Source organism: Astatotilapia calliptera, chromosome 20 (genome assembly GCF_964374335.1).
Source record: "Astatotilapia calliptera chromosome 20, fAstCal68.1, whole genome shotgun sequence".
NCBI classification, from domain to species: domain Eukaryota; kingdom Metazoa; phylum Chordata; class Actinopteri; order Cichliformes; family Cichlidae; genus Astatotilapia; species Astatotilapia calliptera.
In genome coordinates, this window is record NC_137441.1 from 2,896,858 (window position 1) to 2,920,954 (window position 24,097).

Below are 24,097 nucleotides of genomic sequence, written 5' to 3' on the forward strand. Positions count from 1 at the left end.
TTCAAAATAAAACAGTACACAAAAAACGTATGTTCAAACCTTATATTAAACAAACGTTTAGCGTGGGCACGTATACATGTATACAAGAAGGTCTCTACAGTATATAAAATTAAAGCTGTTTTAGTCTACAGTTTTAATTTTCATTAGGTACGTTTAAATTGTTAGTTAACGTGTTGGGGAGGGGGGGGGGGGGGGTTTAGGGGCTACTTCCTGTTTGGGTGGGGCTGATACATGAAGAAGAAAGCAAAGCAAAGAGGAGTCAGACGTATGTATGAGTGAAACACTGCCCTCCTTCGGCTTTTCACGCTAAAAAAAAAATACAAAGTTTTTTTTCCTTTTTTCTGGTTTAAACTTCATAATAATAGAAGTTTATCACGTTAGAAAAACACACATTCTCATTTTTAAAAAGTTTGCTTTGCTATATAATTATTTAACTTGGAGCACTTTCTTTAAATGAATTCATAAAGGACTGACTCGGGAATGGCACCAGGGCCACCACTAGGGGACACCGTGAGGTGCGTCATTCGTGAAACACATTTGGCAGTAAAGGGAAGTAAATATTGTAATATCTTATCAATGACGAATAACGAGTCATTTCAGATCAAATTTTAAGGCACATCTCTAGAAATGACGTTCTGCAAACCAGATATATGTATTTTGACCTTTTACATCCCCTCTATAAAGAAGACTGTCGGCTGCTCTCTGCCCTCCCAGCAGGGCTTGTACACCTTTGCTGCCTCACGAAGGCCAAAAATGTTTAGAAGGACCCCTCGCATCCTCGATTTAACCTGTTTCATCTCTTGCCCTCTGGCAGCTGCTACGGGGCCATCTAATTAAGGACAACAGGTTTCAACAATTTTTTTAAATCTAAGATGTATAACAATGATGGGCCTCAGCAGACATCGATGATCCGTGTCTCTCTCTTCTTCTGACCTACCTCTCTGTCAGCTTCTCTCGTCCATCTCGCTCTCTCATTGCTCTGTGTTAAATCATATAAATATGATTTAATGTGTTTTGTGCAATAACTTTCACACAATGTACAAGTTATTGCACATTATGTGCGAGGACAGTCACCACTATGAAATAAATGTTTTTGTTTCTGGAATAATTAAAGCTAATATGAAGCACTTACTCACTGTGCATGTCTGCATTATTAGCAATTTTCTTTGCAATATTCACGCTATTGATAATTGATTGTGCAATAAATGCATTATTAGTAACACTTTAAACATTCATCTTTTGCACATTTACTGTTGAAATGATTGTATGTTTCCTTTCTTGCATGTGAAATCGTAGGCTCTTAGTTATAATTCCAGTAATATGAAGCCATTCATCTTAGAGTTCAACATGAACCTGGAATGGACCCGTGATTCAAGTCATAATGTAAAAATGAATTAGTCATAATTTTAATAAAGTGTTTCCCATTTACAGGCACTGAAAGTAGATGGGATGGGTCATGTTTTGCCTTGATTATGTCAAGTGCAGGACTTAAGGCTTTTAATTAAAATAATTGGACAAATAGTACACGTGGCAGAATCTGAAACCAGAATCACATTTTGTTAAAAGACCATTTTTTCTATAACAAACTTTGAACATCGGTCACGGCACAGATCATTGTTTCCAGGCAAAGCTGCCCCAGTTTCATGTCCATGACACAGAGGACCAGAAACAAGCACCAGCGCCCTGAATGTTTGATCTGCTTTCTGATGATTCACTTTGAACAGCTGGCAGCTGAAGGAATTTTGAATGCACAGCAACACCAACGAAAAATCATTTCTGATGTCAGGAGGTGCGCTGTTTGAACAGAAGAATGTTACATCTTTTAATATTTTTGCTCGAAGGGCTGAAGAAGCATTTTTCTTCAGCATACCACCCTCATCTCTGGACACAAGGGTCCTTACATGTTTACCTGCTGTCCAGATATTTCCATAGGGTGTACTTACTTATTCACAGGACTTTATTGGAAGCTTAAAACATAGAATTAAAATATTTAAACTTTCTGAAAAAAATTTAATGCAGAGCTGGTCGGTTGAATGTGTCCTTTAAAAATTGCTGAGTGAAAAAGTATTTATATTCATAATTTATTGATCTGATTGTTTTATACACATTAGTCTCTAAAGGAGATCAAAAAACAGCAGATTTCAACAAGGCTCAAGAGGTGTTTTTGTTTCATAAATTAACAGAATGGGTCAAATAATAAGAGAGAAACATGGTGATCCAATGATTTGTGATTGTCAAACATGCCACTGCTGATGTGACAAACTGTCCTGGTCGCATTTCATGAAGAGATCTATGTGATTTGTTTTGATACCCTCAAATGTTCTGACTATTAAAACATGTCTTCATACTTAGCAGGCCATATTTAGAGTTAAACAAATGAATGTGTGTGGTAAATAGCTGCTCGAAAAATACCACAGCCAAGCCAATGAATATTCCTGCCTTATTTTATTTAATTAGTCTGATTCAGTCTTAGTCTGTCATGAACATGATGCTTTTGATCTTCTAATTATTCCTATTCTCTGCTTGTTCAGTCAAATTGGAGCCAAACACCAGTTCTTTGGGGCCCCTGTAGGATCCTCCTCGTCCCCCTGCTGGTGCATCAGTTCTGCTGCTGCTGGCGTCTTTCTCCTCGCTTCTCCTGGACTTCTCTGAAGACACTGCTGGTTATCCAGGTTCTATGAGATCTTCCTGTTCTGTTTGCTGTGTAGCTCGAGGTTCTGCAGCTGTATGCTGACCTGGTCCTCTGGGTTCTGCTGGCTCTGAGGCAGTGTGCCAGGCTGGTTCTGTAAATATTCAGAATTGGTACACTGTTTACAACCTCAAACCAAAAATTACAGACGCAGCTGTCCTCTGATGGCTGCTGTGGTTCAGGTGATTAAGGTGCGGCTGATGTTACATGTTTCATTGCTAACACACAAACTGTTGTTTATTTGGATTCAGTTCCAACCACATCATCCTGCCACCACAGACATGCACCACCGCACCAACTGTTGATGAAAACAGTTCCCACCAAGTTCTAACTATTTTGGTGCAAAGCGCTGTGCAGCAATGACTGCATATATTAACACTAGGCAGCAATCTGTGGCTGCAGCGCCAATAATGGCCACTCGAGGCTCTAACAGTCCCCACAGACTGTATGAACAGAGTCAGTGTGGAAGTGCCTTAAAGCTGCATTTCTGGTTGTTTACAAGACTGTGGCTCCCGTTGCACTTACTCAATACAGCTCAGTACAACTTATCATGTCATTTGTGGTAGCAAATACACTTAAAAAACAGGCTAAAGTAGGGTATGCTCACAGGCTTGTGATGGACAAGCCTGTGAGCCTATAGTGTCCCTCAGTATCATGCTTAGATTCAGGCACACTCCCCAGGTCTAGTTTAAAAAACTGTGCCCCAACTAGTGGGTCACACCGCCACGATTGACTCCATCTTTTATATACAGTCTATGAATTGTCACATAGGGCACATACCCGACAACAACACCAGGACCCCCAAAAACTGTTTTTATAGTTGCTGCCACTCAATGTGCAATAAATCTACAAACACATTTAAAGAAGGAAAATCAGAAAACTAGACTTTTTGAATGATCTGTTTGTTGTTTTTAGACATTTGTATAAACCACTGGGCTCAGAGCTGAAGGCCACAGGCAGCAGTCTCGGCAGGGTGCTGCTGCACTCAAAAAAATGAATGAGGTGGATTGTTCAGTGTATATTAATTATTTATTTTCATTTTACTTAAAATATATGTTTTTGTTAAGTTAACATATGTTTTTCTAATCAAGTCTACGTAATTGTGTCTATTATTCAACGTACATAATACTAATGTGTTACTTGATCGCATAACATTTAAGTTAAGTCAATGAGGATCGATATACCTTGTATATCCACAAGGTGGCAGTAATGCAAAAACAGTTGTAATGAAACCGCGCAGAACAAGAAGGTTTCACGGCTTGTGCCTGCTCATGCGCAAGACTTCAAATTTAACTGAAAAAGGCTGTTTTGGCGCCAAGCTGCTGTTTCTTTGAGAGGTAAGACCACTTTTTTCTTTGACTATGTTGTGTAGTATCTATATGTCCAGCATGGTTATATTTTGCGTTTGTCTTACAAGACATGTTATATCGTTTGCGTGTGCTTGTTTTACATTAGTTTTACTGGGTCCTGGACATGCTTATTTTGTGGACTGTGTAAGAAACATTTTTATTGTTTTTTGTTTTATTAAGGGATTAGCTACAGGGGTTCATGGGGTTATTCTTTCAAGGGGTTATTTTTCCATTTGCTTTCTTGGGATTCCTTTTCTGTAATCCGAGAGTCGGAAATATCGAATAGGATAGCAAGGATAGCATAAAGTGACATTTAAAATCCAAAAAGTCAAGGGCGAAAGCCACTGTGACACCATTGTTCTGCTCTATCAGTAATCTGTATTATGTAAAAATGGTCTGTAAATACAGCATGTTTCCTAGCGGAGTTATACATATCAATGTAGTTATAAATTACAGTTTGTGAAAGTACACACTTAATTTTTTTAATAAAATTATTCAAGACATATGAGTGGACAGACAATGGAGGTCGACAGACCTGGTGATAATTGCTTCTATAGAAAGTTAGCACATGGCAGTGTCAATCTCTTGCTTTTCTTCTGAGTAGTATTTTATTTAGTTGTAATTCAAACAATAATTTGCTTCTTGAAATTAAGTAATGAATTTCTTGTTTTACTTTATAAATCTCAGATCCTGCCTTTACCTGCTCCCTCCTATACTGATGTGGTGTATGTGGTATTGCTGAGCTTGTATGTGGTATGTGAACTGTTATACTTTTAAAAACAAAACTGTTTTATAAGTTAAGTTTTCTTTTGTGACCCATCCCATGCCCCTGTTATTTCTTCTCCACATCTGAACCATGGTAAAGGTTGCAGTTCAAAGGCCTGAGGCATGAAATTCTTTTCAGATCAGCTGTGATCAATATTTTTTGGAACTTGATAAATAACAATAAAAGCTGTAATGGCTCCATTAGCATTTTGTGTAAATGTTTGTGTTAAAATTATAGCTTTAATGAGGTCTTTCTACATTAGTTTTAGTTTGTATATGTGTACATATAGTATGTATATTTACAGTACAGTATGTTGTGTTTGTTGACATATTTTCAGGTGGAAGCAGAATATGTGAGGATTACTACTGCTGCACATGTTCCAAGGCTTTTTACACAACTTGACCAATACACTGACCAGCTCATAAAAGTCTTCAAGAAAAAAGGAGGCGTTGCAGGGAAGAAAATTAGACAAACTTTGGCCCCTGCCACACAGGTGCGTTATTCTGTTGGTAGCAAAATATTATGGCTAATAAGATCATTTTCAAATTTAAACAGCTAGTGTATGGTAGCTGCACAGTGCACTTACATTTATATTAAGCAAGACAAAGTTTGGTACTCAAAACGTTGGAAAATTTAAATTACCTAAACATATGTAAAATCTGATCCCTTGATTTAGGTTAAACCAGAAGTGAATGTTTTTATGTTATGTTTTGAATGCAAAAAAGATGATGTATTAGTTTCTTTACCTCCATTATGGACATATATAATGTGGTGGAAACCCTGCCCAACAGGTTAACTATTCATATCCATGTGATGATTAGTTGGTCTTGTGTACATGTCTATCTGTGCAGTGGATATGTCATTCATTTTGCGTATAATGTGAGTTTCTGTCATCCTAAAGTATTTCTGTTTTCTCTTCCTGTATCTCTGCCACTCTCTACAGAAGGAAACCATTGAAAAGGGGAGGGAGTGTGTCCTCAGGGCACTACCTTTTTACCTGAATGAAGACCCAAGCATCCTCTTCAAAGAATAATTGGTTGGTAATTTTAGTTTTGGTTTAATACAGATAAAAAACTAATTTTGAATAACTAATGTTGTTGCATGTTGTAATGTTGTTGTTGTTGTAATTTGCATGGAACCTGTTTAAATGTTTTGGGAAATCTTGTATACCCAAACTATTTATATTTATCGTTGAATCTGTAGTCTGAAATAGTGGCGCACTGGGGTGCATGTTCCTAATATTGTGTTTACGTCATTAAAGGGTAGCTTTGGCCCTTTTTCTTTCTTTTTTTAAAACTGGACGCCATTTTTCTATGTTTTTGTGTCTAAGCTACAGCTGTTCAGAGGGAGCTGGAACAAATTACCCTTGCTATCTTTACCATCGAAAGAGCTGATGCCAGCACTCCTCCAGCCGATGTGGGTATAACCATCTAGTGTGTCCTGCATGACCTGGAAGACCTGGCCTCTGCATGTGCACTCTTAATGGGTGGGATATATGCACTGAATCTCAGTTAACCTCAAGACTGAAAGCTAAGAGACAATCAAAAGTATTGAGATTTAAAGGATTTAATTGAGAGATGATACTGCACCAGAAATGTTGAAGGGTGGTGTGTATATTAGCGTTCAAGGCATATTGTTATGAGGTGGAAATATGTTCATATTCAGTTTGTGTTACATTGTGTGCATTGTAAAGGTAATTGCAATACATACTAAAAATAAGGGTAAGTTAGGAGGTTGATCTGATATCCTCGTGTTGGTGTTGTTCCCAGATCATCATACTAAATGTTGTTCCAGGATCAACATTGCAAGTGACCAATCAGAATGTTGTGACGTCATACTTTTGCGACTTCGGGAAAAACCGGCGTAAAACAAAAAACTGTACTTAAGCTGCGAGAAACCGCCTCTGTCCGCCGATCAACTGACCCTGACCCTAACCCTTTAATAAACAGTAAGCAGAATTGATATTGTCCTTGCAACATTGGAATTTCATAAATGCACGAATGGCTTGGAATAGAATAACGTCACAACAATGTGATTGGTCACTTGCAATGTTGAACCTGGAACAACATTTTCATGATGGTCTGGGAACAACACCAACAGGAGAATATCAGATCATCCAAGTTGGGAATGCAGGATGAATGTATATTTTGTGGACTTTTAAGACGAACAATTGTTTCCATGTTAAAATGTTTCCATCTGAAGTTTTTTGCCCAAACACTGGTAAAATAAATGTTGACAGTGGCAAGTGTTAAATGGTTACTGCTGTGCTGTTGCAAAAAAACTGAACGCTGACAAGCTGTTTTATTGTTAGACCATAATCTTGGCATGTTTTGTTAAAGTTTTATTTGGGATGGTGATGTAATTTTCTTTGATTGCTAATATCAGTGGACTATTTTTTATTATTATTATTATTATTATTATTATTATTGTTGTTGTTGTTGTTACATAAATTTTTTTTTAATTGTGGCTGTTGAGGTGGACACTTCACTTTGCATTGTTAAAGGAAAGCACTTCATTGGCATTGTGTTACTGGACTGACCCTAAGCAATCATTGCAAATAGCAACTTTGCTATCCATTTTAGACACTAAAAGAAAAAAAACACTCACAGACCTTACTAGCATCACATGTGCATGACTCAAGTGTCATCTTATCAATGTGTTATGTGATCTTCAATGCGTTTTTTTTTTTTTTCCTTCTATTTCTGGCAGATACAGACATTTAATTTAAAGTCTTGATGTTGCATCTGTCTACATACTGTTAATTACTAACCCTAATGAGCTGTTGTGTTTTATTTTGGACTGGGTTTACACAAATGCTCACTGAATGTGTTGGCAATAAAATAAATTTTAAAAAATAAGTTGGATGTACTTAATTCATTTGTGTGGAACCTGTTGACAAAATAGATTTATGTAAAACTAATTAATAAAGCACAAGGTGGCTGAAAATATAATATTTGAATTAATCTAACTTAAATTTAACATTTTACTGCCACAAATAAGAAATGTGTTGAAGTAACTAATCTAAACTATCTAACCTGAAAATATATCATCTATGTTCATACAACATAACTTGATTTAGTTAGTCTTAAATATGTCTTGTTAATCTTAAGTAGTTTTTTTAAATTAGATGAACTAAAGATTTTTGCTTTAAACTAACATAATTCAATTTCGTGGAACCTGTTGACAAAATAATTTTAATTAAAGTCAACGTTTCATTTTTTTGAGTGTGTGTACCTGTTTCTGCTGCAGCTGGGAGCTGTACTGGGCCAGTGTGGAGTACAAGAACTGGTACTGCTCTGAGGTCTGGATCATACCGCCCCTGCAAATGAGCAGACCACAGGTTTTAAACATGCAACTGCATGTTAAAGACGGACTGCAAAGGAAAGAGAGAGGAAAACACCCACCTGTCGAGTCGAAGCTGACAAACTGTCTCCAGGACATCAGCTTGCCCGGTTTCTCTGAGCTGCTGACAGCCGATAGTGCTGGCTATAAAACAGCCTGTCCGCCCGATACCTGCACTGTAGAGGGGAGGACAGGGGAGATGTTAGGAGAACAGCAGTGTAGATTTAGGATGAGTATTGTATTCATCCGACTCATCCATCTGTCTCATCAACACAAAGAACAAAATCTTGATCAATCAAATAATAATCAAAGTTTTTAGAGCTCCACCTTTGGATGCAGTTCTTACTTGAGAACAGGAACAATTACAAAGATTGTCTTGTGACAGTCCTACGATATTCAGCTAAAAAGCGGCTAATGTGGAGGAGATGATAGGGAAGGTTTCTAGAAAAGTTGGTAAGATCCATGACCTTTGTGCTGACTTTTCTTTGAACTCAGTCACAGCAGATTTATTTACTCTTTGCTCAGAATCTCTGGTTTCTGTGTGCTTCAGGCATGCAACAGCATATTGGTACTCAAAGACGTGTGTCAGGTCACCGCAGCCCCATCGCTTTAAACTTTTATCTGTCCTCTCTGCTGTGGTTGGCTGCTCAGTCAAGGCAGCCACCCCTGCTCTCAGGCAGGAAGCAGCTTTCGACACATCGGCCGCGGCTCTGGTTTGACACATCGCAGTCTGTTCACCCATAACCATCACGCTGCTCTCAGCGGATGTATTTCAAGAGTGGTTTATTGATGCATGTTTTAACTTCTGTTTATGGTCCTCACTCTCCTTTATGTACACAATGTATTTTATATTTTACTGTATTATTGTCTTTTTGGATTATTGCAAAGCACCTTCTTGTGCAAAGAGGTCTATACTTCAGTTTAAAAACATGTTCCTGAATGGTCACACAGCTGCCTTGTCGTCAAGCACAAGTAAACGTAAAGTTATTTTTGTAAAATTAGTTTGTAAATCAGTTATGTTTTGTGACTTTATTTGAAGCAAATTTTTTGCACACAAGCTTTTATTTAGAAAATTCTTTTGCCCTTCCAGGGTGGGACTTGTTGCGTTTATTTCAGTGCAGGAGAAAAATGAAACTGTAGCTGGTTAGCACTTAGTTCTCTTTTACCAACGTTGTTTATAAAAACATGGTGCAATGATCAACTTCTTCATTTTAATGCATAAACAGCATAAACAGCTGTTCTGTTCTCTTGTGACTTTTTCATAATGAGATTTAATTGGCCAGTGGCCTCTTCTGTGGAGCCAGCTCCCAGTTTGGATTCAGGAGACAGACACGATCTCTACTTTAAAGATTAGACTTAAAACTTTCCTTTTTTAAGAAACGTAAAGTTAGGGCTGGATCAGATGACCCTGAATCCTCCCTTAGTTACACTGCAATAGACCTGCTGGGGTTTCCCATGATGCTTTGAGTGATTCTTCTTCACTCACTATGTGTTTATACACCTCTCTGCATTTAATCATAAATTATTATAAATCTCTGTCTCTCTTCCCCAGCCTGTCTTTGTCCTGTCTTCCTCCACTCATTGCTAACCAATCACAGCAGATGGCCCCGCCCCTCCCTGAGCCTGTTTCCGCTGGAAGTTTCTTCCTGTTAAAGGGAGTTTTTCCTCCCACTGTGCTTGCTTGGAGGGGATCATATGATTATTGGGGTTTGCACTCTATCATTAAATAGTCTTTTCTTTACTATGTAAAGCACCTTGAGGGGACTGTTGTTGTGATTTGGTGCTATATACTAAATAAAAATCAAATGAATTGAGTCGTAGCCACTGGAGCTTGACAGCAGATTTTATTTATTTGGCTAACTTGTTTATTTCTCTCGATGCTGTGAGCAAAATGAAGCGAGAGAAGTGACGCTTTAGTTGAGTAAGATATGACACCTGTCTGTGTTTCGTCAGGTAACGTGAACTAACCAGAACCAATTTTATCCATTTTGAGAAATCACAATTTTTTTTGAAGGAAAACTAAAACTGACCTGCAGTGGATGATGATTGGTCCAGGGCTGGAGGCGGGCGCAGAGACTTCCTGAGAGCTAGAGGGCGGCACGAGGGACTTGCTGTACGTCTCCACCTCTTCCACCAGCCTTAGATATGGAGCTATGCATTGTGGGATATGATGGTCAGGCCAAGATGTGAACCAGTAGTGTCTGACGTGTCGACACTCTGAATGGAGCTGAAAGCACACAAACACACAGTTATCAAACAAAACCAGGTGCACAGACTCAGGTGCTTCTGTTGGTTTTATTTTGGAAACGTGCATTTATAATAAAGTACTATTTTATTTCTTCCTAAAATTTAAAAAGGTTTTAAACCTTAAGTAAACTAAACTTATCAGCAAAATGTGAATGAATTGTTTTTTTTATTCGTTACAAAGATGTTTTTGTTAGACTGACAAGGAAACCCACATGGAAAAGAAATAGTAAAAACTTTAAAAGACGTAATTTCATTTTCACTGATCATGATTCTGCTTTAGTTCACTCAGCTACTTCCACTCACTGCTATGAATGTACAAACCTAATAAGATCTTCTAGAAGCTTTAAGAAGCTGATAAAAGCCTAAGAAATATTTCATAAGTCTGTAATCAGAGTGGTTTCACCAGAAAAAACCCCAAACACCTCTGCAGATGTCTAATCGGTCCATCTTTGTTTAACCACAAAGCATTTAAGCAGTGCAGCTTTGTAGAGCAGGACTGCAATAACATCAGTCATCCATTTAGACAGTGATCTTCAGAAATGACAAACATTTAACACATGGCTTCATCTGGCTCATGGAGGTGAAATCTGCGAACTCTACTGTACCTGAATCTCCATATCTGTGACCGTGAATCCGTCTTTCTCTCGGCTGTCTTTCACTCTGATAAGGAATCTGCCGATTTGTCTCGTCTCTCCTTCCTCTTCATTTTCCTTCTCCCTCTGCCCGTCCTTCTCCTCCGTGTCTTCGTCCTCCTCCTTTACCCTCTTCGTCTTGTCTCTCGGCTGTGGCCAGTACACCTCACATTTCTTCAAACAGACAAACAGCCAAGTGTTCAGATCCATAATCAGATGGATGTAGCATGAATGCACAGCTCAGTGCACAGTAGAATACAAGAATAAAGTCACATTAAATGGAGTAGAAAATATACAACATAAATATATATAATAAATAATAATAAAAAGCAGCTTTCTTTAATGGACTCTGTACATCATATTTACTGATGAAAGCTGGCCTGCCAATCACCCACGCAGAATTTCTTAATACAGAGGAAGCTGCGTGAGTAAACATGCATGACTAGAACTGTGGTTGTTATTTTGTGCGATATCTGTGTTGTTGTGCAACAGCGAATTCAGCTGCGACTTCTAATTTAACGTTGTCACTTTAATCAATCTGAACCTTGGTGAAAAGGCGCTGCTGTGCTCCATCTTGAATACAACGGCTCCCAGTGTACTGACAGTCCACAACAATTTTGGCTGCTCATCACTCAGGCTACCTGACAGATTTGGCACCCTGTGAGGTCATCCTGTTCCCCCGAAATAAAGTTCAGGTTGAACTTTTGACACAATGGAGGAGATCCAGTGAAATGAGGACAACCAGGGAGTGTCTCAAGAGCGACAGCAGTGCAGAGGAGGGTGTGCCGCTGCATAATGTCACTACTTCAGTTTGTTTTTCCACAAATTTGCGGTGCAGCACAGCTATTACACAAAAGGATGAAATGAACACAGGGAAACAACACTTGTGTCTCCTCACCTCGTTGTTCTCCTTCAGCCTCGTAACCATGACGATGATACTGCTCCTCTCCTGCCACACCATGTCCCAGAAGTCTCCCACGGTGTGCACCATGGGCCCCTGGGTAGCGATGTAGGCCCTGGGAGCCCCTTTGTAGCCCTGCCACATAAAGAGCATCAAATCTCACAACAATCAGTCAGTAAACTTTCTCACAGTATAATGCTTTACTCTGAGGTCAATACCAGGACACTAGAACCACTGGAGGTTCTAGTGTCAAAAATGTAGGTATAGGAAGGAAATATTTAATGATATTTTGGAGGAAACTGAGACTTTAGTTGTCAAATAAAATAAAGAGAAAGTCCACAGAGTTCTGTACTTGTGGTAGAGACATCTAGGGGACACCTTTTCAGCATCGTAGCTGCAGCAGTTGTGTCTTTGAGACAAATCACAGTTCACCCAGCCCCGACGCCACAGTTTAAAGCATGTTTTACATCCTAATTTCTATTTTAGTGTTCTCTGTTTCCATCTCAGCTCTGATTAGGTGACTGACAAGCGCATTTGCTGACTTGTGGACCGGGCATTTCCAGACCAGGCTTGCACAAATCAACTATGAGGTATTTTCCAGCAGAGCTGGATGCACTCTGACCGTTTTCTTCGTGTTGTTTCATTTCTCAGGTTGGTATAAATGGATGCAAATGCAGATTAAGAAATGTCACTTGTTGTTTTTGTCACACACATTCATCATATCCCCTAGACTTCTAAAACCACCCTGGCCTCACAGGGCAGGAAGTGAATGATTCAGATTCAATAACAACTGTCAAGGGTCCAACCAGCACGCCACCAAATATAACAGGAGTTTAACTGAACGGGCAGATGAATGAATGCTACTTTTTACTTGTTGTTGCACATCAGCAGAGGCAGCAGGCGCTTCATGAAAACTGTCAAAAATTAACAACACAGGCGCACACTCCACAAACACACACAAATTGAGCTGAGGCTGCACAGTGTGAGGGATGCGTGGGCCATAAGGGAAGACAGGGGGAGGGGGAGTCGGGGACATGTCACTTCCTCCCTCACTTCCTGTGGTTTTCCTGGTTGCAAACTCCCACGCTGACAAACCGACGGCTCATATCTGAGTTTCTGTTTGTTTAGCTGTCCAACACACACACACACACACACGCACAAAACACACACAGACACACACAAACGAGAAGACACCCACGCAGAGTGACAACGCTGTCACACACTCTATCAGCTTGTTTCCTTTTTAATAAAACCCTGAAGGAAACATATTTTCTTTTCTGTCACTTGACTCATTTAATCCAGGACTAAGTAATAAAATGAAACGGCTCAAATGAAAGAAAAGACATTGTTACTGAACCTGAGATCTCAACAACAGTATCTATTTTCAAAAAACTTTATCTGCAGTACATTTTTTCAAGTATAGATAATAAATATACACTCATAGAAGATGCAGCAGCCCTGAAGATGACAGCCCAGACTCTGACAGTCCAAGCCTTTAAAAGCTCCTAATCATCCCAGCACAATTTTAGAGTTAGGAGAAATGTCCAGGATTCAGTTTCTCTCTGCTGCGGTACGGCAAGGATCTCTGATAAGGACCTCTGACACGTCTTTTTAAACCACCATGAGCCTGAATTAAAAAGCCTCTTAACCGTCACTTTCTGTCTTTTTTTCTGTTTTTAGGAACAACACTGGAAATAAGCCATGGAAATTTCATAGGGAGCAGCCATCGGAAGATGGAAAGGATGGACATAGTCAGCAACAATATGTTTATGTTTATGTTCTTTATGCCAAATTCTGACCATCCAAATGTTGCAGCAGAAAACATGTCGGCGGTCTCATTAGACCAGGCAACCTTCTGTTTTCCAGAATACTTAATGTGGTCTTCTGCTGCTGTAGCCCACCTGCTTCAGGTTTCCACATGTTGTGCATTAACAGATGTTCTTCTGCGTACCTTTGCTGAAACATGGTTATTTGAGTTACTGTTGCCTTTCTATCAGCTCAAACCAGTCCGGTCATTCACCTTTCACCCTGAGAACTTCCACTCACTGGATGTTTTCTCTTTTTATGACTTTTTTTTAACTCTGTGTGTGAAAATCCCAGTATTTCTCAGCAGTTCCTGAAATAGCTGCCATATTCAAATTCGCTTAAATGACCTTTCTTCCCTATTCTGATGCTCAGAATGAACTTCACCAGATCATCTTGACCACATGTCCAGATCCTTTGAGCTTCTTTCCTGTGATCCTGTGGCTTAGATGTTTGCTGATGAGTGTATACTATCAATTTTTATTTAAACAAAAAATATATTAGTTCCAGAAAATATATCACACTTTTCATTAAACCATTAAAATTAGCAACTAAAACCACAAGAGCACAACATGCTCATTTGTGCTGAGACAAAAAAGGAGATTACAGAGACCTGATGTGGTCGGTGGGAAAGGCCCACCTGACATAGAGTGTGAGAGGACAGAAATCTGTGGGGTTAGTTGACTTGGTAAGAAATAATGTTAGACTCTTACCCTGATGTAGTTGGCGTTGATGTAGCGATCAGGCCCAGGTTCATCGTCCGGGTTCCTCAGGATCACTCGGCTCTCAGGGTCTAAAGACAAACATACAAATAACGCACGGTGATAAATGGGAATAAACACACCAAGAGCTTTTCTACTGAGGTGAGACGGACAGTAACTGACTGGGGAGGATGGTTTTGTATCGGTCTTTCATCATGTGTCCCGGAACATCGAGGTCAGCAGCGTTCACAAAGTTCGGAGGGATCTTCTGTTGGGGAGACGGGAATATTAATGAATGTTAAAACTGTCCTGAAAGCTATTCCATACCTGCTAGAAAGCACTAATTCTGGAGTAAATGTTCAGGATTTTAAGGTAATTGGTGGATCTGATGTTTTCTAGATATCATAGCTTTGCTTTTGTACTGCAGGTACATACAGTCAGACAAACAGGAAGGAGAGGAGGAAGGTAAAAAAATTCATAGACATTTGTTTTCAACTGTTTTGGGCAAAAGACTCCAATAAAGACTTCACAATATGAGCAATTTGAGGGGTTTTCCATTGTCCATGACAGTACAAAGTGCAACACAAAGTGATTGTGCTTCACTGTGTCAAAACCTGAACTTTTCAGAAGTTTCAGAATGCAACCCCATCATCCTGAGCTGATGAGCCATCTGCGGTGTTTATCTTTTACAGTGAAGACTAATATTCAGCAGTGACAATCATCAACATGAAAGTTGGGCCAGTTTAGACTTTGACACAGTGCTGCTTGTAAGACATGAAGCAAATCACAAATCTACTGAAGGTAGACCTGAAAACACGTTCAATCCAGAATCAGCAGTTACTGCTGGCACGTGTTACATGCACAGCAGGAACAGTTCAAAGTCCTGCAGATATTTAGTTTGTTTCACCTCATATTTCCCTTTTGTCTCTGCTTAATTTTAATGTGTTGAATGTTTGCAATGTTTTGAGTGTACCTGGTACTCTACATTCAGCGTATTTGTGTCAATGGCAGCTTCCTGCAGCAGCGTGTGTGTGAGTGGTCGTGAGGAGGTGTGAAGCAGCTGAAGCCACACCTCCTTTGGGGTGGAGACAGAACAGACAGTCTCCACCCCCAAAGTGTTCACATCCAAAAGAAGAGACAAATTAGAGCCCCGCCTGCAAAATAAGAAAACATTCAAGAGAAAAAGATGATTGCTAGCAATTTTAAACTAACTAAAGAAAACATATATTGAGAGTTTTAACAAACACATTTTAGTCACAAAAGTGTAAATTTAAAAAATGACATTTTTAGAGGACTGAGGGTTTTAGAAAGCAAGATTATGCATAGTTAATGCTCACCTCTCCTGGAGCCGGACTGAAGCTTTGCGAGGAGGTGTGGTCAAGGGTGGGGGTGTCACTGGTTCCTCAGCAGGAGGGGAGGCGGAGTGCACTGCTGACATGCTCATGGTGAGTATAGGTGTATTTCAGTGGTTGGGTCCTCCTTATCTGCGCCTCACCACAGCATGCTGCAGTACAGAGAGAGAAGGAGCTTTAATATCCCCACATCATTTAGTTTTTCAGTAACCAGGAAGCAGGATAGGCTGGCAGAGTGATCGTGCGAATCAGAGCTGCTGATAACCAATCAGTAGCCACTATGCTCAAGCGTCACTGCACCCACCAAAGTCTGCTGAACTCTGGGAAAAGAAGTACACACTGTTTCTGAAGTTAATTTTTAGTCTAAACTGTAGATAAATGATTTTGGAGGTTTTTTCTTGTTTTTTCTGTAAATGTGTAAAACTGCTTCACAAAAAATTAAGACGTCACAAAGGTGATGTTCAAGTGTAAAATCAGCCAGTGAGATCTACACAAAAATGTAAAACAGGCTTAAGTGACTTGCCAATACAAGTAAGAAAGATTGAGAAAGATTGCTGACTGGGAATTACGTTTAAAGCAACGCCAAAATGTTTTAACCTCTGTTTTCGACCGTGGCGTGAAAAAAACAGCGTGTTTTGATATGAGACACAGAATATAAACCACGAAGAAGACAGAGGCTCTCTTTACCAGCCTCAGTGAAATAAACATTGCTGGAATTTCAGCTGTTTTTTGGTAAATGGTCTGTATTTGTATAGCGCTTTACTAGTCCCAAAGGACCCCAAAGCGCTTTACATATCCAGTCATCCACCCATTCACACACACATTCACACACTGGTGATGGCAGCTACATTGTAGCCACAGCCACCCTGGGGCGCACTGACAGAGGCGAGGCTGCCGGACACTGGCGCCACCGGGCCCTCTGACCACCACCAGTAGGCAACGGGTGAAGTGTCTTGCCCAAGGACACAACAACCGAGACTGTCCATTTTTACATAAATTTGCTTATAAATGACTTTCTGTGAGTTCACATCCACTCTTAGTGCATTATTACTATTAGACTGATGCATCCCGATAACTAATTGAATTTCTGAATAGATGATCATGCATCTGGTGCTGCTTCTGTTGTATGCCTGTTAGTATTCTGCTCCTGTGCATTTTGGATCAGCAGTAGTTCTTCTTGGCTCTAGTCTGGCAAAGATTCAGGTCCATTTTGCCTCTAGCCCAACCTGGTTGAGTGACAACATCAGTCTAGGCACGTCAGGAAGAAATACGAAGACATTAGCAGCTTTTATCATGTAATTATGGTCACAGTAACTCAGAATGCATCATAAGAGAAAAATACTGAATATGACTCATGGGCCTGTAGTACAACAGATATTTCCCACTGCTTTTTATAACAGCTAAAAATACAAGCACTGTGTGAAAAATCAAGCAATAATATCTGAGAACCTGTATTGTCATTGTTATTACAGCAGAATGCAGGCAGCATAAGATGAATGACCGTTACAGCCCCATGCTGAAACATGTGGCTCTGCAACTGCATGACTTAACTGTATACAATTAGAGAAGCTACAGTGCAAAAAAACTGAATAAAGCGGCATTTTGGCATTTCTAAGCCTTTTTGTTGTGGCCAGTTTTCCAAAAACAGAAAGTGTGTTTGCACTCACCATTCTGTTCCTCTGTTGCTTCTCAGCTTCACTTTAACTTAAATTTCTGTTCTGTTTTGCCATTCAGGAGTTTCCAAACAAAATAAGAAGATCACACTCCACGTGTCGCTGCTGACAGCCCTCGTGATCGCAACAGTTCGTTGTTGTCATCTGACATGCTGAACAAATTATTAATGCGATGATGAGGCAGCGCTCTCGTCAGACGGAGCACAGATCTGCCATCAGTACCCGACAGACGAGACCCGATGAGCGCTGGTAGCAAACTCAGCCTGAACCCTGATGAAGTGAAAACAAGTGTGTGTAAATAAGTGTGTCTGTGTTTGTGTGTGTGTTGTCACTGTTCAGTGTGTTTCCACATCAGTTCGGACCTGAAACGTTTCAGCGTGTCTCCATCGGAAGAGAGTTTCCTCATAGCAGGAAGTCAGCACGCCCACACTTACTCAACACACTCATACAAACACACGCCTCAGTCAATAGACTCAAACATAAAGGCCAGACTTACATATATTACTATTTTGATTTTTTAGACTCAATTGAACTTCACAAAATGTGTTTCTTTAGAAAGCTGCAGAGAGTTTGTGCTTGATGCTGTTGTTATGCAACTCGATCATGAGTCAAAACTCTACCACGAGCTTAGCAAAGTTTGGATGATTCACAGAGCTGCAATAGACACATTAATGGGAAACACAGCAGGCTGGAATAAACCAGAATTACAAATCAACACGTACGTTATCTGTGCATTCACAAAACTGGTTTAAGTTCTCAGAAGTGCTGTTTAACAGAGAATCAAGATAGGAGTTAGATGGAAATGGACAATCGAGTTTCACCAGATTTTCATGGATGTCAAACATTCTCGTCTTGCTGTAATGAATTTTTGTTTTCTTTTTGTGCACGGCTCATTTGGGCTTTTACCTAGAAAACAGTAAATGTTATAAGAACCCCAGAGTGCAAACTGACAATAAGAAAAAATGCATATTAACGCTCTCTGGCTGCAGAGGCACCTTATCTCTTTGGTTATGGTTTAAGTAATTCTGGATAATCAGTAATAAATAGCAGATATAAAAAATGGGTTTAATGTTAGGGAGGTCCTGAGGTGAGGAGTTATTTGTTCCTCTGTGCTTTAATCTGGACCTCAGGACAGTTGGGGGCATTTGTTCAGCAGACCTCAGGGATCTTGACATAATGTGTAAACTTAAAAGATCACAGAGGCAAGACGGTGCAAACCCATGCAAACTCTGGCAGTTGGTGGAGGAGCTCCAATATGGGGGACATGAAGTCTCGCTTGCATCTGAAAATTAATAACTGTCCCGCAGCATTTTGGACCAGCTGCAGTGACTGACTGACACCTGAATAAAGACTCTTAAAGTCGAAGTGAAATGAATGCACAGCTAACGCTCTCAAAGTCTCTGAAACAGCAGAAAGATTTCATTTTTGTGAGTAGCTGGAGATGAAAGAAGCTAGCTTTGATGACAGCATTCACGTGTTTGTTCCTCGCAAAGTGCTTTTTATAAATGTTTAAAGAACCGAGGTCACAGAGGTCAGGAAACGTCTGAAACATGTAAGTTTGACGAATATGCAAAAAATCAGGAACAGCGAGGCGACTTCACAGCTCTGCATATTTTCAGGTTCCTGACAAAATGAACTTATTATGCTGAATCATGCAAACATCGGGATTCTTCTGTCACCTAACTAGAAACCTTCAATGTGGCAGCTGGAGGTGATTTTACTACTTCCATATTTCTGGGTACATTTTGAATGCAGCATAACATGCGAGTTGATTTATATTTCAAAATCTGCAGTTTTAAAATAAATGGTATTGAGTGCAAAGCACTTTGTTTATATTTGAAGTATTTGGAGTAAAAGTGCAACGCGCCATAACATAAAGATGCTAAAGCATTACATTACATTCCTCTGCTGGTCCTATCCATTCTGTCATCCAATCATGTGGAGGATTGTAAGTTAATTGTATGTTAGTCCTACAATACACACACACACACACACACACACACACACACACACACACACACACACACACACACACACACATGAACACCACACCCCCCCTCCTGGACACACCCCTGGCCATAGCAAACGCTAAATCTTCAGGAGGTTGCTTGTTGTGCACAACATTTTCCTGGAAACACCGCATCCTCTCGAGCTTCTAATTACACTCATGTAACAAATTTAAAACAATTTGTTGCTGTGGGTTATATTTATAGTTAAAAGTACTCATCTTTTTAGGTCCCATGAGATGAAACATGGGACAGTTATTGAAGAGTTATCGACGGTTTTCAGAGATAAGAAGAGAAGAATGTCTGAAATTGATCAAGCTTACCAGATGTTTCTTAGCCATGATGTTCTGTGTAATTCAGGTCTGTAAGATGTAAATCCGTCTCTGATACTGAAGCTCCTGCTCACTTTACTCGCACAACTAATAAACTAATCAGCAGCTCAGCAAATCGCTAACTAGCACTGGAATAAATGGGTGCTCCCCATTTGTTCTCTCTCTTTCCCACCTTCCTCAAATGAAACTAATTACTTACTGACACACCGGGGGCAAGAAGAAACAAGTGAACGGAGAGGGAAAGTGATAGTAAACGAGGGAGAAAAAACAGAACATTAGGTGAAAGAGAGAGAAGAAGCAGCAGGAATAGACTTGTCCTGTTTTTCTGGCTGTTATTACCTTGGTTCAAGGTGTGCAGGTAGAGAGGGAGAGGCAGAGAGACCTGAGGGAAGAGAGAGAAAGAGAGAGAGAACGAGTGAGAGGGAAAATTAGTCAGAAAGAAAAAGAAGAAAAAAGAGATGGAGAGATAATGAAAGAGAGGAAGAGTGAAATGCTCCGGGCGTTGATTATTAACACACCAGCAACAGCTGCTCATGAATCATTCATGTCAAATCACACAGCACATCGCTAACAGCAGCAGTACAGGAACATGCACTAATGTAACACGCATTCATATAAAACAGCAAAATAACAAACAGGAATATTAGCCTGCACCCCCTGACACTGATGGCTATTTACCACAGAGGAAACTTAAAAGTCAACCCTTTTTATGAGAAAACACTGACTCAACCTCACACCTCCACACTGTTTTTCACTCGTCGCTTGACAATGGAAAATTCTGTCCTTTGGACCTTTGAACCCCAAATGTGTGACTTTGTTTAAAGGACTTTCTGCTCCTTTAGAACATTTTTATTTTGTTTTATCGTGAAACTCCACTCGAGCCACCTGTTTTATCTCCCATCTCCCTAAAAGCTCACTTTTGACTGGGCTCTTTCTGGAAGCCTACTGAAGAGCAGCACACTGTACTTATGAGCTGCTCTCATTCGTTTTAATCTCAATATGACTTTAAATTGGAGAAATAAAGAATGTAATACTAGGCATTTTACTCCACCTGTTGAAGTGGACAGCATGTGGGACTGGATCAGTGCAGAGGGGAATCAGCAGCGACTGTTTGCTTTGTTACAAAAGCAATTTATGTATCTATGCTGCACCACACTTACTGTAGTCAGCACAAAAATGCTGGTTTTCTTTCCGAAATATATATCTCTAGTAATATTCAAGATATTCTTCCTACATCCAAGTAGAAGGGTTGGATCAGGCTTTCTAGAAAATATTGTGAAATTAACAGAGCAAAACAAACCTAGCATTAATCTTGCAGACGCGTCTAAAACCTGCATTCAGGCAGGTTAAATAGTCACTGGAGCCTAAAGACAAGTGGAAGCTAAATTTACTTGAACTTTTACACGCTTGCTAACAAAGACTGAGAAGTTTGCCCGTATTACTTTACATATTCTATATTAGGATTAAAAACAGTAACAGAAACGAAAATCTTACTCAAATCATTTATGGAGCCATAAACTCCACATTTGAGTCACCTGGAAACATGTAAAACTCATCTGGAGACTTTTCAGTAGGTTGCAGATCAAAGAGTTCATTTTAGCTTCCAGCAACTTTTCTCCTTTTGGCTAAAAAACAAATGGCCTGCTTTTATTTTTTGTCAGAAATGATGGATGCATTCTTCCATTTATCTAATAGGGGCTGATGCTCATCCTAATTTTGAGAAAAATTGCACAAAACCCCCCAAAATAACACGACGATGGAGCTGCATCTAGGACTTTAATATTGTGCAGCAATAAGAGGGAAGGGACTTGAATTTCACTTTCACTAAGTGGAATTTAAGTGAAGTTAAAGGGGTGAATGCTCGGGGAGTCTGGACTTCATTACCAAATCCTCACAGCCAGTCACCACTGCGCTAATGAAAATATGCAAGACTGTCGTCTCAATTTCAATCATGTTTTGGTAAGAGAAGTTAAACACTATGTATTTTCATACTGTCTTATACCATCCATCCATCTTTCTATGCCATGTTATATTATATTCATATTATACTTACTCAGGAGCACAGGTACAATAACAGAACAGTCTACACAGGCCCTGAGGATTAATAACTGGGCTTTAAGTGGCTCTTAGATGTCTCAAAACTTCATGTTACCAGGAAGCAAAAGGTAAATATTTGCAGCATTTCTTCTGGGTGTTAATGTGCAGATTTTCAAGGCAGTCTATAACCAAATACTGTAACAAAAATATACATTTTGCTGCTTCTTCCTTTGAGTTATATAAAAAGGTTTGAATGACATGTTTTGTATTTTAGCAGCACAGCGATGCAGAGATTAGCTCCATCTGTTGCCTCACAGCGATAACGTTCTGGCTTTAAATCTATCTTTGTGGTTGCTGTAGGTGGAGATGTGAGATAAATAAAGCTGATTGGTCAGCAAGTCGTTCAAAGTGATAAACTGATGAACATCCATTTGAAATTTCTCTAGTTTTGCATGTTTTTTTAAAGTCAAGTTACATTAACGTACAAATTTCCACCAGCAGTTTCCAGCTGTGCTCTTTTCACAACGACAAATGCTCCGTGTGAAAAGTCTCACAGCAGAAGTTTCTTTACCTCCGATGGTACAAGACATTTTTTGTTTTTTGAAAGCGTGCTACACAACAAACTGAGTCATATTATTGGAGAAAATACTGGGCTGAAGTCTGCAGTTCAATAGCAACAAGTAATGTGCAATAAACACAAAGATGAGTGACAATATTAAACAAAACTGTTAATGAGTTTTACTAATGATTCTGTTTCTGGAGCGCTTCCAGAGCAAATGAATGCAACTCATCCAAAAGACTTCCAGGGTTTGATGGTTGGTTTGAGTTGATATTTAGAAACTGAGAGCCAGCGTAAGAATAAAGGCTGCACAGGGAAAAAAGGACAAACACTTTTCTGTGTTTGTAATGTGTGTCTTAATTATCGTGGTTAGTACTGGTAACCATTAGCAACAGTTTCTTAACCATTACTGATGTGGTTGCTACTTTTTGTCATGCTGGCTGTCAGGTGAGGAGAGATAAAATTAAAGAGAGGGTCGGATTTTCCCTTCGCTACTTATCTGTATTTATTACAGGTGACATAATAAGCCGAGTGGCCAAGAATCACATCACACGGGCAAATACTGAACCCACGGTGCACGTACCCCCCCAAACTGAAACACCCCCCAATATTAAAACACTTTACTCAGTGTGAAAACACTGAAAGATTATTTACAACTATTTAGAACCCAGATTGATCCATAAAGGATTTTGAAAGGTTTCTCGTACATTGATAACATCACTTAATACAGTAATGTTATTGTATGCAGTATATATAATGTTAAAAACAGTCTGTGGGGAATAAACAGCAATGGTGCAGTTATAGTTAGTATAGGTAGTTGACTGTACTTTACTGCAGTAGCTTTTGTAAAGACATTTTGTGATCAACTTCACATTTTACCAATGAAAAACAATATTTGCAACGAGATCACAGTTATGACTTTTAAGATGTTATCTGAAACAGTTAACATCAGCAGAAATATGTATTCACTCGGTCGTGGCCGGGTTCAGTATTTCTGTAAAACAGCTTGCTTTTAAAAATGTTGAAATTACTTTAAAGTGGGAGGAGAAGACGCTCCACATCTAAAGCATATTTGTGAAAGTTTTGTTGGTCACAGTTTTCACAAACAGCTGTTCCAGAAATTGAGGCTCAAATTTGTTCAGGTAAAATTAACTTACATAAATAATAACAATAATTCATGCACTACCTTTTTTTTTTACAGTATATCTTGTCAGGTCTTTTAAACATTTAATTTTATTATCCTGATTTTTCCACAATGCGTGTAAGACATATTTATAAGAATAAACATTTTATTTAAGAATCTTATTTATATCATTTTTTTAATCAACACCTAAAAGTAATATTTAGTCTGAACATATTATTTTCAGTAGATGTATGTATAAAATATTATATTAGTACTTTACATGCACTAAAACAGATTTACCTTCGTTTTTAGCATCCAGCAGTAAAGATTGCATAAACTTTGTATGATAAAAGTTTGTCATTCATATTGTATTCCTGTTATAAGTATGTCCATCACAAGTATCTCACACTCAGGTTGCCAAGTCCCCCCCCCTCCTCCTCCTCACCTCTCAGAGATTCCCCGTATCCTTCGATCCTTCCTTCCCGCCTTTCTGGTCTTCCTCCTCCTCTCTTCTTTCTTCTTCTCTGTTCTCTTCTTCCGTCTCTCTCATCTGTTGCTGTTGCTTTCTGTTGTTCTCTCTTTACT

General features: G+C 39.3%; 1 protein-coding gene and 1 long non-coding RNA gene across 5 annotated transcripts; one reads left to right on the forward strand and one right to left on the reverse strand.

Annotated features, from left to right (window-relative positions):
* Positions 1 to 2,426: 2,426 nt before the first annotated feature.
* Positions 2,427 to 24,097, reverse strand: LOC113013648 (protein tyrosine phosphatase non-receptor type 7). Of its 3 annotated transcripts, XM_026154719.2 has the most exons (12): positions 19,785 to 19,964; positions 17,450 to 17,725; positions 15,768 to 15,934; positions 15,404 to 15,584; positions 14,614 to 14,698; positions 14,443 to 14,522; positions 11,924 to 12,061; positions 10,999 to 11,199; positions 10,177 to 10,373; positions 8,209 to 8,322; positions 8,039 to 8,123; positions 2,427 to 2,783 (listed from the first exon to the last, which is right to left on the reverse strand). In XM_026154719.2, exons 3-12 carry the CDS (start codon positions 15,872 to 15,874, stop codon positions 2,676 to 2,678), a joined length of 1,296 nt encoding a protein of 431 aa, XP_026010504.1. In that variant the 5' UTR covers positions 15,875 to 15,934; positions 17,450 to 17,725; positions 19,785 to 19,964; the 3' UTR covers positions 2,427 to 2,675. The 3 variants fall into 3 exon arrangements, with proteins under 3 accessions (XP_026010504.1, XP_026010505.1, XP_026010503.1); XM_026154720.2 differs by lacking the exons at positions 17,450 to 17,725; positions 19,785 to 19,964 and adding an exon at positions 23,958 to 24,097; XM_026154718.2 differs by lacking the exon at positions 17,450 to 17,725 and having other exon boundaries at positions 19,785 to 20,101.
* LOC145422729 (uncharacterized) lies at positions 3,937 to 7,047 on the forward strand. Of its 2 annotated transcripts, none has more exons than XR_013904015.1 (5): positions 3,937 to 4,026; positions 4,726 to 4,791; positions 5,142 to 5,297; positions 5,748 to 5,840; positions 6,135 to 7,047. It is a non-coding gene; the product is annotated as an uncharacterized LOC145422729 (long non-coding RNA). The 2 variants fall into 2 exon arrangements; XR_013904017.1 differs by lacking the exon at positions 3,937 to 4,026 and adding an exon at positions 4,035 to 4,182 and having other exon boundaries at positions 6,135 to 6,682.